At 39.8% G+C, this 12,674-nt stretch overlaps 1 protein-coding gene across 1 annotated transcript in view; it reads right to left on the reverse strand.

Moving 5' to 3' along the window:
- Nucleotides 1–12,674, reverse strand: part of PLCH1 (phospholipase C eta 1) — a 277,595-nt gene that overhangs the window by 90,192 nt on the left and 174,729 nt on the right. The window contains exons 3-5 of the mRNA XM_077160837.1: nucleotides 11,425–11,571; nucleotides 6,664–6,907; nucleotides 371–500 (exon numbers count right to left, since the gene is read on the reverse strand). Of these exons, the coding sequence (XP_077016952.1) occupies nucleotides 371–500; nucleotides 6,664–6,907; nucleotides 11,425–11,571 (521 nt within the window). The remainder of the gene's footprint in view (nucleotides 1–370; nucleotides 501–6,663; nucleotides 6,908–11,424; nucleotides 11,572–12,674) is intronic.

The raw sequence follows: 12,674 nt of genomic DNA on the forward strand, positions 1-12,674 counted from the left end.
ACAAGTTCTATTTTTTTTCATGTTATTTAGTCTATTTTGATCCTCGCAACAGCTTTGTAAGGATAACAGATGAAGTAGTAGCATCCTTTCTATGGGTCCTGGCCAAGTTTACTCTACTATTTTAATGCCAAGTAAAGTGCTTATAATTACTCTGAAAACAATAGAAAAAGGCATTTCAGGAAGCAAAATTGTGGAGGCATGTGAAGTCTACAAAGTTTTTTATCTGATGATACAAAATATCTCTCTTTATGAAAGAAAAAGTAAAGAGCAGATTAATATTAATTTCCAACAAAACAAAACAACCTTTTAATGCACTGAAGTACACCAATAGCCTCCAATGTGTATTTTATGTAAGGTTGTGAAGACATACCTGAAACATTTGTCTGACTTTTCTTCGGGGAAGATTGACATTTAGTTTATGCATCAATTGGTGTATTTCCTCAATATTCAATAAGCCATCACCATTCTTATCAGCTTCCTCAAAGGTCTGCTTCACCCACATGCAGAAAGGTCAAGGAAAACATTTGTGCTTTCATTAAAATAAAAGCTGTTCTCTCCTGGAATATTCATCAAGGATATTTTATCAGCAATACCAAAACTTGCATAGAACATCCTCAACTCATAGAACAGGTGACTATGAGTTGTGACTCACAACAATAGTGACTACAAAAGAAACGGAAGAGGGGAACATGTGCAGGCAGTTTCCTCCACGGTGGAATGAGATTCAAACCAGATTATGTTGACAGCCTCTTTAATTCAAAAATTTCAATGTATCTTATCCAAATCAATTATTAAACATATTTCTGCAACCCCCAAGTCCCTACCCCCAAGCCAACCCTATCCCCGGCCACCTCAGAGCAGCTGTTCCTCTCTCTCTTGAAACACTGCCTGGACAGCTCTTTTTCTCCTTGAAATAAAGCTTTGCCTGAATAAAAAAATATAAACATATATATTGCTACAAGAAAAAACATTATCAGTTATAAGGAGAAAACTTACTTTACTGGTTCTAGTTCCACTCTAGCAAGAAGATACTACCTTAATACATGTTTTCATTAGCAAACTTCAGAACTTAAAATATTTTGATGAAACCTTATACATTATCCTTTTTTTAATTTCTCACTTCTTGACCAGTTTTTCTCAGTTAAACTACCATGTTCATAACACAAATCTTGTGTCCTTATTTGTTCTCACATATATAAAGTTGGGATTTTCTTCATTTATGATGCATCTAGATGGCATGTAACAAGAATGGCCCAATATGTAGTTTTCAAGCACTTTCTATTAAAGAATCGCTTTATGATATTATAAGATGTTTCAAACCCCAAACGTACCTTTCCAATTTTAGCCTTATCTTCCCCTCCTATGGCTTTTCATCTTTCAACTTTCTAGCTTCACAATTCTCCAATCTACATGCTCTTCTCAATTCTTTCCTCTCATTCCCATCTCAACATTCAGAAAAGTGTTACCACCGCAAGAGACCATGTATTCAAACCCATCATCATTCAGATGAGGATATGAAGTGAGAAGAGAGGGAGAAATTTTCTAACGTTTAGTAAGAGAGTCAGGTCTCACACTCAGGTCTCTGGCACCTGGCCTAGTACTACTTTTCTTCTGTCCACCAGACCTGCTCTGCCCGGTAGGACTCCTCCTATGACTAGGCTTGATAACTCTTACCTAGAGGTCCAAACTTCTAAGTCATGGGGCCATGGGAAACAATATGAAGTACAAGTCTGAGAATCAAGCAAGAAAAAGGCATAGAACTAAAACCAAGAAATGGGGGAACATCAGAGGAGAGGGTCAATGGACAATATATGCTTATCAAGGTTAACTAATTTCCCAGGGACAAATTGTGATTCAAATGGACTACTGGAGATTATACCTTAGAAGGTAAAAACAACCAGAAAGCTAAAGCCTTATTCCTTCTGAAGTTAAAAAGGGATAATGTGAAAATCACCTTTTTTTCACATTTTGTTCTCTTTTTGACATTTTGAAATAACCAGCCCAGTTCTTTGAAGTTCAATTTTTCCTCACGGAGTTCAGTCAGGACCTCATTACATATGACACCTGTAAGTTAAAGGAAGCCCCAGGTCTAGGGGGAAAATAATCAAAGGATCAAAAGGGAGAAAGGAGTGAGCCAATTACTCTTAGGTAACTGAATCTCATTTTTTTTTTCCATTTTCTGGGCACACAGCACACACTCCATGAGTCTTATTTCTATGGAGACTGCTCTGCACCCCACAAAGTATTTGGCCAGCATTCAAAGAAGTACTGAATGAGCCCATTGACAGCAATATTTTTATCCAAATGCCTTGGATTCCGTAATCCTTGGCAAGCCTGATAAAGGGGCAGGAACAGCCCTGCCCTAAGAACGAGTACATTCAGCAGATACAAACTCTTAAGGATGAGCCTGTGTCTGCAAGGCCTTCCACAGCAACACACAAAATGGCTTTGACAAATGATTTAGGGGAGACTGGGGCAGGTAAGGCAGAAACAGAGATGGAGTCAGACTTGGGAATTATATTCTAGTCCTGAGTCAACTGACCCCGTGACAGTGGGTCACCCACATCACCTCCTGGGACCGCTGTTTCTTCATCTACAACGTCATGGAACACAACTAGATAACCCTGAATTTCCTTCCAACTCAAAAATTCTGTGAAAGGAAAAACTATCCTTTCCCAGTAACAGTACACACAATATAAGATCCAGTTGCAGGTAAAAGGATTCTGATATATTGTAGCTGTTCTTAATAAGTCTGAGTGTCCAGGAAAGCCCTGAATTAATGTTTCATATCTATATACACGGGCTAATTTTAGGAAAATTCATTCTGCAGAGAAAAACTAGAAGATTAAAAACAGAATGAAAAGTAATGGTATTTCTATCTCAATTTCTATCTAGAATTTTTTAAACACTGAGTAGGAGTATACAGTGCAGGGCTGGACAAACTTTTTCTGTAAAGGCCCTGATAGTAAATATTTTAAGTTTTGCAGTTGATTTGATCTCAATTCCAACTATTCAGTTCTGCTCCTGTCATGTAAAAGCATCCCGTAGACAATACGTAAATGAATGAGCATGGTTGCATAGCAATAAAACTTTACTATGGGAACGGAAATTTAAATTTCATATAATTTTCATATGTCACAACATTTTATTCTTCTTTTGATTTTTTTCAGCAGTTTAAAAACATAAAATCCATTCTTGGCTCAAGACCAGTACAAAAAGAGGCAGTGACCTAGAATTCCCCTGTGGGCTGCAGTGTGCCAGGCACCAGATACAGAAGAAAGCTGTAAAACTTTAATCCACATCATACATCAGGAACTGCCCAAAGTCTTATTAGAGATAACGATTTCCTTCATGGGATCAGGAAAACGTGGGGAGAAGGTAGATGAGAATGGTTTCACTAGAAAAAGTGCCAAGGCTCTGGGCCAGGCCATCACCTTTTCATGCATGGTCCCTGAGATTTTGGACTTCATCTGCTACCTTATCTGTAGCAGATAAAGTCCAAAATTTGGCAATAACAACAGCAGCTATTATTTATAAAGTGCTTATTATGTGCCGGACACTGTCCTAAGCACTTTACCTATTATCAACTCATTTGCTCTTCACCCAATTCCTTAGGGTTGGTGCTATTAAAATCAGCATTGCCACGTTACAGATAAAGACTCTGAAGCAAAAGGGTTTAAGTAATTTGCCCAAAGGTGGCAGAATTAGGGCTAGACCCAGACTGCGTAGTCCAGAGACTGAGTACTTAATCACAACACTATATTGCTTCCAGCAGGATACAAGGTTGCATCTGCTCCATGCAACGTTGCCATAACAGCAGAAACAACTCACTCTACACTTTAGACTGGATGGATATTCCCATATGTTCATCTAAGATTCATTATTCTCATTATTCATTCACAGTTGAAATTTTCATTCCTAAGGAAAATCCAATAATAAGGAACATCTCAAATCTGTTCTCCTCAATTAATGTAATTAGAAGCATATCCAATCAAGGATATTAATCTGTTATCATTAAGATATTATCTAAAACCCTGTCAAATTCTGATAAACCTGCATGAGATTGCTTCTCTGACTTCACAACTTTTCCTTTTTTTTTTTTAGATTTTGCTTTCTCTTTACTGCACATTTATTAATTTCCTCTTTCCCTCTTTTTATCTCCTTCACTGACACAAACATCAACTATCTATATTTCTTGTAATACTTCTTCTCTGTGGAATTCTGGAGTACTTGCTTTTCAGATCATATATTTCCAAATATGGAATCCTCAGCTCCCAACCTGGTTAATTCAATTGTGAAAGATTTCTAGTGCCTGTAAACACGTACAAATAAGTCAGGTTCAAAAGAACTATTGACCAATGTGCCCATTTCTCTCACTGGTTCATTTCAAAGGTTAAGAGAGAGAGACTTATGTGGCTAAAGGGTCTCTGGAATACTGTGGATTTGTCCTAGTGAGGACTGCAGCCTCTGGGATGGATTGTCTCTCCCACAGTCATTGCCTTCCTTTCAACCTTTGTAAAAGAACCTTGATTTTATTTAGGTATACAAAACCAAGTGTTTTAATGGAGGTAGGAACTGGAAGTGGGGCTGAATTTTGACAGGCCTTAATACAACTATCCTCAAAAGATGGTTCTGGAAGTTTCTGCAACCATGACATCCTCCCTTTTCCGAGTATATAGCTATGTGAGGTTAGATTTCCTATATATGCTTCAACCAAAACAACACATCTAAACAGACTGAATTCAGAGGCAGATATGAGAATCCAGCTGTGTTCTTTTTAGCCAGACATTAAAGAGACTTGCAGCAAAGTAAAACAATATTGCTCTTCTCACTAAATTATTTTGCTTTGAAAGATTATTATAAAAATATGTTAACATATTATAGAGTTAATTAATTTTAAATGAATTAAATATTTTTTAATTCTCAGATTTAATTTCTCCGATGTCAATATGGATAGAAGTAACCCATGTAAACAACATTCTTTGGAGTCTTCAGGTTTTAGAAGTGCAAAGAGGTCCTGAGATCAAAGTCTAATCAATTAATTTATTTTTCCTGCTGGGGATTAGTATAGGAATGGGCCTGAAATAATAATTATGGCTAGTGATGAGTCTTTTGGAAGATTTCTGAAAAGCTTTTCTTTACTCTTAAAAAACGATTTGTCAGAAGAAATTTTGCTATCTCTGAGCACAGCTGTGTTTAAGCTGCTGCCTGGGCTGGTGCAGCTCTCTTTGACCATAAGGCTGCCAGTGAAGGAACATGCCAAGATGCTGAGAATGGCAGATCTTGGCTCTCTGATGACATCATTGAGCTGCCAAATTAACTGACCTTGGAAGTACCCTATCTCAGATTCCTATCAATGAGCAAATGAATATTCTTTATTGATTGAAGGCACTGTCGGTTCAACTTTCTGCTGCTTGCAACAGAAAGCTTTCTTACTGATTCATTCTTTTTTTTTCCCTTTTGTCAAATGTCAAGAAGCTAGGAACCCAATTCACAGAATAAGGTTTTGAAAGTTAGTGCTAATGTTTGTGTCTTGTTAATTTATGAATCCCACTTGCATTTATCTGCAAGCTGTGAATATTGATGAAAACATTATGGCTCATCAGCTCAGAACTTCACCCTGTCAAGATCTTTCACAGACTGGATATTTTCACTCTGCTCCAATTATAGATAGATCAGCACAAATTTATCACCATTTTTGGGGAAAAAAATTAGTTCACACATTCTAATGAAATCAAGGAAGAAGTTCTACTCCCTAAAATGGACAGAGATACATGCCTTTTAAGGCCATTCAAAATGTGAAGAAGAGGTGGTCAACAAGCTCACACACTCACTCTACAGATAAGGAAACTGAGGCCAGAGAAGCCATGGCATGCACTCAGCTCGACCCCAGCAGAAAATGTGCCTGCAGGCCAAACAGTTTCATCATCTCTCTTGTCAACACTGCAAAGACCACAATGAGGGATTTCTTCAATTATGAGATTCCAGATTCTCCAGCAATTTAAAGAAGGTAAATGTTACTAAGTCACAAAATAACTTTCCCTCAAGTAGGAATCAGTTTAGTGTCCCATCTTTGAGTTAAAAAAAAAAAAAAAAAAAGAGAAAGGGGTGGGCAATGGTGGCTCCGCAGGTAGAGTTTTCGCCTGCCATGCCAGAGACCCAGGTTCAATTCCCAGTGTCTGCCCATGCGCAAAAAAGAGAGAGAGAGAGAGAAAGATAAAGCAGAAAGGCGTTTAATGCCTGGTACATAACTGGAACTCAAAAAATATTTGTTAAACTAAACTGACTTTATAACAAAGTAGGATTTTTTTTTCTAATTCTCTGATGCTTTCCTGGTTATAGCTAATTAATTCTCACACAGTAAGGCAGGCAATAATGTGCACCTGAGGAAACTTTCAGCTGCATCTGAAGATGTCTCAGATTATAAAGTTAAATTCAATCTCCTCAAGAGCAGTATGTGACTGAGTTCCTATAAGCTGAAGTTTCTGTATATTCTGTGTGTGCTCACTTACATGGGATGAGAATGGGGAGAGGAGAGAAGCATGCAAGGAGTAAAGAAGGAGGCAGAGAGAAAAGTGGCTTTCAACGTCAAAATTATGGGGAAAAAATATATAGTCTAATCTCACTTTCACAGAAGAGAGAGAGCACAAAATGAAAGGATATTGGTTATGGCTCCGCTGCCTTTTGGCGAGGGAGTCTTCGTCACTGATGCCGGCCATGAGGTACTTGAGGCCCGTGATCCAGGTGCGGGCCTCCTCGGGGTTGGAGGCGATGAGGTCCAGGGACTCCATGTGGTTGCCATGGTAGATGGTGAAGCAGCAGCTCGGGTCGAAGTTGCCCTCGGCCAGCCTGTGGAACACCTCGGACTGCCGCCCCTCGGTGACTTTGTAGATGGAGTCAATGATTACTGCCAGGGAAGTGAGATACGAGGTCTTAAGGCGGGTGAAGAAACACGGATTAAGAAAAAAGGGATTAAAGTCACTGCTTTAAGCTTAAAGAAGAAGCCTGAACCAAGCCACTGGGCGTGCCTGTGCATCGTGGTTTTAAGCCCACATGTAAACTACAAACCCGCGCCATGGCCGAGTACGAGCCTCCTGCACATTCTGCCTTCCTGAAAGTCCTGACGATGCCCTATAAGCCACTGAGATACAGGGTGTGTTGAAATTTATGACAGAAAGGTAAATGTGCTCATCAGGGCAAGCAGACTGCTAGAGGGGTTGGTTAATGAGTAAGTCAAATTTACAGTTTACATATTTGTGGAGGAGAAGACACAATGACCTAAAGCAGACTTTGGTGTTTCACAATATCTTTTTGGACACGATGACTGCAGAATATTGTCCTATTATAATACACAATATATATGTTATAATAGAAAGATTGATGGGTGCTCTTATTAAAGGGCTGTTTGGCAGGTAAAGGGGACTCAATAAATATTGTTGGAAATAGAAAGGAGTGGAGAGGGATGGAAAGGAGCAGAGAAGGGCAGAAAGGGTTAGAGAGATAAAGAACTTAATAAATTCTTCCAGAGTTTGAAATACATTTATATTGATAATATTACTGGGACTCAATATCACCATTTGTCTCCTGATGGTCTCACATATAATCTCAAGTACTTTTCTAACTATGGATTCTAAAGCTCAACATATATGATAGAAAGCCATATCCATGACATTTCTTAATAGAGAAGGAATATGTCATTAGGCCAGAAAAGCTGTACTTTTCTCAATGAAGGGAAAAATGCAAGGAGAGCTAATTTCAAATCCTGGTTTTGCCTTTATTCACTCTATGGTGTAGACAAGCTACATGATATCTGAGCCTCAGGGCAGAGCCAGGCCAATTGGATTCTCAGTTTCAGCCTGAGGTGGGGACAAAAGAACGAAACAGCAATTAGCAGAAGCAGCTAAAACAGAAACAAGCACAGAGTAGAGACAGACGCATCACACAAACAAAATTATTAGGAAACAGAAACTGCTCTCAGTAGTCACACACTGAGAGAACCATGCTAAGAAGAGGTTGTACTAATAACTAATACCAGTACTATTAATATTAATAGTGGTACTTTGAAAAGTTTCGGAAACATGGCAAGCACTATATAAGTTCTGTGCTCCCAGCTCTTTCAATTCCACAATTCTGAGGCAAGCACTATCATCATGCTAATTTTATCAAGTTGAGGAAACTGAGGCAAGGAGAAATTACATTAACAGCTGAAGGGTATGCCTAGTGAGCAGCAAAACTGGGATTTGAATTTGAGCTATCTTCTAGTCCCATAGGTCAGAACCTCAAACAGTACTATCAGGTAAAAGGCAGGTTCTCTGAAGTAGACTCTGTTCAAAGACCTGGGCAAGTTTTCACCTTCTTTAAGCCTCAATTTCCCCATCTGCAGTGGTAAGAATAACACCATAGAATTGTATCAATCTTATAGGGTAGTTGTCAGAATTTAATGAATTAATCCACACATGTAACCCTAAGTCACTGAGCAGAATGCCACAGTAAATGCCTAATAAAATTTTGCAGATAATTGTCAAAGTGCTCACACACAGAACCCAGCACACAAAATCACTCAGAAACAATAACTATTATTTTCAAACCCCTAAGTAAGCTGAGCTACATGAAAGCCCTCTGATCAAAACCTGAGCTACTCAAATCTTTGGCTGCCCAGGAATAAGCCAGGAGCTTGGGGGGGGTAGGAGGTGAGAGGGGAATGGTGACTAGGGAAAGCAAAAGGCTCCTGTGGGACCAGTGACCTTCTAGTGATATCACCCTCAGAGTAATTACAACCCTTTCCCTGTTCTTTCTCTCACTTTAAAAACAATAGTTTATGCCAAGTAGATTTGGACAAGTTAATTAAAAGCCTTGAGAATATCCCCATTTGACAAATGAGGAGACTGAGGCTCTACAACGTTAAGTGACATGCCTGAGATCACAGAATCAGTGACCCACATGCCCTAATGTCCTACTGGACACATCCACCTCAATGTCCCCATGAGGTCCCTATCGTGAACTCCTCCTCCCTCTGTGTGCTTAGCTGTAGACCTTCTTTCTGGATCTCTCAGTGAGCAGGTGACATCACTGTCCCACCAGACTGTGAGCCCTAGATTCCTTCCTTCCTCCTGCCTACACACCCCCCTGCCCCTCACACAATCTATCATCAAATCTTACAGATTTGACCTGCCAAATACATATCCTCTGTTTTCTGCCACTGCAGGCTTGCCTGAGTTCAAGCAGTCATCAGATTGTTGCTAAAATTTCCCAACTGGGCTCCCTGATTCTGGTCTTGTTCCCCTCCAATCCAGGGGGGGTAGGGGGGAAGAAAAAAAAAGAAAAAGAAACAATAGCCATTATTGTTTATAAATAGTAAATGGGGCATTTATTATTTTCCTCTACCTTTGCAAGACAATAGAGCTTATGAACTGATCAACGGTAAAACTCATTCAGGGCAGACTATAAAACACTAGAGTCTACCCTGGGTTGTTATAACACCCTTGAAATGTGTGCCTCCAAGATCCCAACCCACATGAAGTGATCTTAGAAGCCCACCTTCTGGGTGGGCCACGGTGGCTCAGCAGGCAAGAATGCTTGCCTACCATGCCAGAGGACCCGGGTTTGATTCCCGGCGCCTGCCCACATTAAAAAAAAAAAAAAAAAAAAGAAGCCCACCTTCTCAGTTAAAATGTTGGTGCTCCAATGAATGAAGGAAAATATTTTAACAACGAATATATTTACTGTCAACTACATATGCATAGGGTACAGTGAGGCCTGGGGTAGAAAGGAGGAGGGAGATTTCAAAGAGCTAGTGAATAACTGTAGCTATAAAAGAAATTTGCAGGGAAAAATTGACAGGCAAAACATGTAGTGAAAACCAAGTAGCACAACCACAAGTGACCGGAGGTGTTAGAGAACTGTGAATGGCTGTGCTGTGATGGTGAAGCCAGAGCACAGCTGGGGAGGCAGAGAAGGACAAGAGGAGAGTCATAAAGATACAGAAACATAAGACCCATTCTGTTCACGCTGGATTTGAGAGCTCAAGAGGGAAAATAAGAGGAGACAAAACTGGAAAGGTAGGTAAGAGGCTAGATTAGAGGATAGACAGACCAGAGATTAGCATTATTTAGTTAGAAGAGCATCATTGATGGTTTTGATCACAGAAGCACTGGCAAGGAGTTTTAGGTAACCTACCTAGACCAATTGAAACACTGGCTTTTGTTTTCTTGAACTTGTTCTAAAGCATGAAGCAATAACTTATTGATTATACATATGCCATCTCAGGCTTCCTTCTGCCTTTGTGGCAGAGCCTCAATTTTCTTCTGTTATCAACTCATTCCCCATATGACTCATGGGGAAATGAGTCCATGCCCAGCATAAAGACTAGTTCTGATGTGTCTAAGCCTATTGCCGTGGCCTTATTCCCATTTCTTGCAATTAATTTAAGTCTGGGCATGCAATCCAGTTCTAACCAAGAAGACATGGGCATTCTCCTTTGAAGAAAGGCCTGGAAAGGGGCTCTTCTCTCCTAAAAGAAGAAACAGCAGAAAAAACTGTCTTTTATCCCCCTCACTGTCATGCTGGGTTGTGTGGCCCAGAATAGCTGCAGTCTCGTTGCTAGGGCTTGACTGCACTGACACACAAGGAGGTACAGGGCCAAGAGAAGTGCAGGGAAACAGAACTAGAGCCTCAATGCCCCATGCCCGGGGCCTGACTCTCTCTGAGTTTCTTGTTATGTGAGATAATAAATATATTTATCATACAAGCTTAATTTAGTTGAGGTCTTCTGTTGCTGAAGAGGAGAGCATCTTAATTGAAACACAAAGACAGAAGAAACTAGCCATATGGAGGCTGGTTAGGAGACTTCACAACGTGCCACTGACGAGGTGAAGAGACCCTGTGCTAAGGAGATCGCTGAGAGAATAGGAAGGCAGAGGCATGTGAAAAGAGATGATACAGAAGACTCGACATGGACTTGGTGCGGAATAAAAGGTGTGGGGAGAGTGACGCTTTAGCTAGGAGTCATATAAACAAACCTTAATTTGATATCATTAAAATAATTTCATTAACTCATTAACGCTGTTCCCACTATGGCAATACGTGTTAAAGTCTAGGAGATTTATGATTCCCTGACATTTTATAGGAAAATAAAAGTCCTTATGCTGCAAAACCTCCTATACCAACTAAAAATTATCCCATGTCTCCAATACAGGACAAATATTCACATTTACAACACTCACAGACAAGAATACTTGTAGGGATTTAAATTCTCCCCCAAAAATGCAAAAATTATCATCACTTATCCTGTCTCTACACATCCATTACCAACTCCAAGACGTCCAAAAATATGAAAGTCCACAGATCTGAAGCTTCCACAGCCCTCACCAATATAGTCAGTGTGTTACTCCATCAAGCTAAGCAAGATTTAAAATATCGTTTTACTTTTTGCCTTCTCGCTCTTCCTTGAAGGTCGCCAGCGGAGGCGGGTTCGGTGTTCATCCAGGTAAAAGAGGCGGACAAGCCCTTTGCTCCCGCGCTTCAGTTTGATCATCTGTGTCCCGGACTGCATTACACTCATGCATCTTTCGACTGCAAAAGAGATGAAAACGCGTTCAGCTCTTATACAACGTGCATGCTTAGCAGGGTTCCCGACAGATAAAGCCTCTGATTCACCCCCAAAGACCCCACAGACCAGGAAACAAAGCTGGTAGAAGTATTCTGAAGAGGGAACTGCTAAGGAACTAATTCATCAGGCTTAAGCCAGTAGGAGCCTTATTGACTGAAAGAAATTTCTACTTTCAGGCAGGCAATGCATTATTGCTGAACAGAGCTATCTTTTCTTGTACCTGGCAACATATTGTTTTCTGGGATGACATGATAATTTTATATTTGTATTTATGTTCATAAACCAGGTTCTTAGACATCACAGTTAAATCTTCTGAGTTTTTATACAATTACTTGAATGAACAGCTTATTATCATAAGGCTTTAAAATAAAAACAATAGAAATAAGATTGGCAAAATGTTGACAATTGTTGGCTTTGGAAAATGGCTACATGTGGATTAACATATTTTTATGTATGTATGAAAACAGCTACATAAATATAATTTTTTAAAAGGGGTTCAGAAAAGTTTAAGTTTTCAAAATTGAATATGAACACTTGTTGACAAATGAAACTGCTAACATTTTCAACTAGAGGAATAACTTGTCAATTACATTCAGGTAATACCCAAACGCTTTACTGTACAACTTATAGACATCATTTAAATCCTCTGCTTCAAGATGAACCTTGATGGAAGTGGGCATCTGTGGGGTTTACCCGTTTCTCCTTTTTTTGATCACAGCACCCCGCTTTTCCTTTGGAAATACTCCTCCACTATTTCTTGTGTCCTCGCTGGACAGTCAATCATCCCCGACTGAGGAATGGGCACCTGACATAATCTTAAAGCAAATCTGACTGCTGCCCAAGGAACATGAATCCTGAGCAGAACATGGAATGGAGACAGGTGTGAGCCATGTCAACAGCCAAGATTTAAGAGACATTCCTGGTTGGACACACCAGGATGCCATGGCTAGCACAGTTCTCCTTCTTCCCAAGGCTGACAAATGATTCAGTTCTCCTCCTAATTCTGAGAGTTATGCAATATCCTTCTGAATATTCTCTTTTTCATTCTATTAGGCAGAAACAGCTC

The sequence above is a fragment of the Tamandua tetradactyla genome, chromosome 5 (assembly GCF_023851605.1).
Source record: "Tamandua tetradactyla isolate mTamTet1 chromosome 5, mTamTet1.pri, whole genome shotgun sequence".
Classification (NCBI taxonomy): domain Eukaryota; kingdom Metazoa; phylum Chordata; class Mammalia; order Pilosa; family Myrmecophagidae; genus Tamandua; species Tamandua tetradactyla.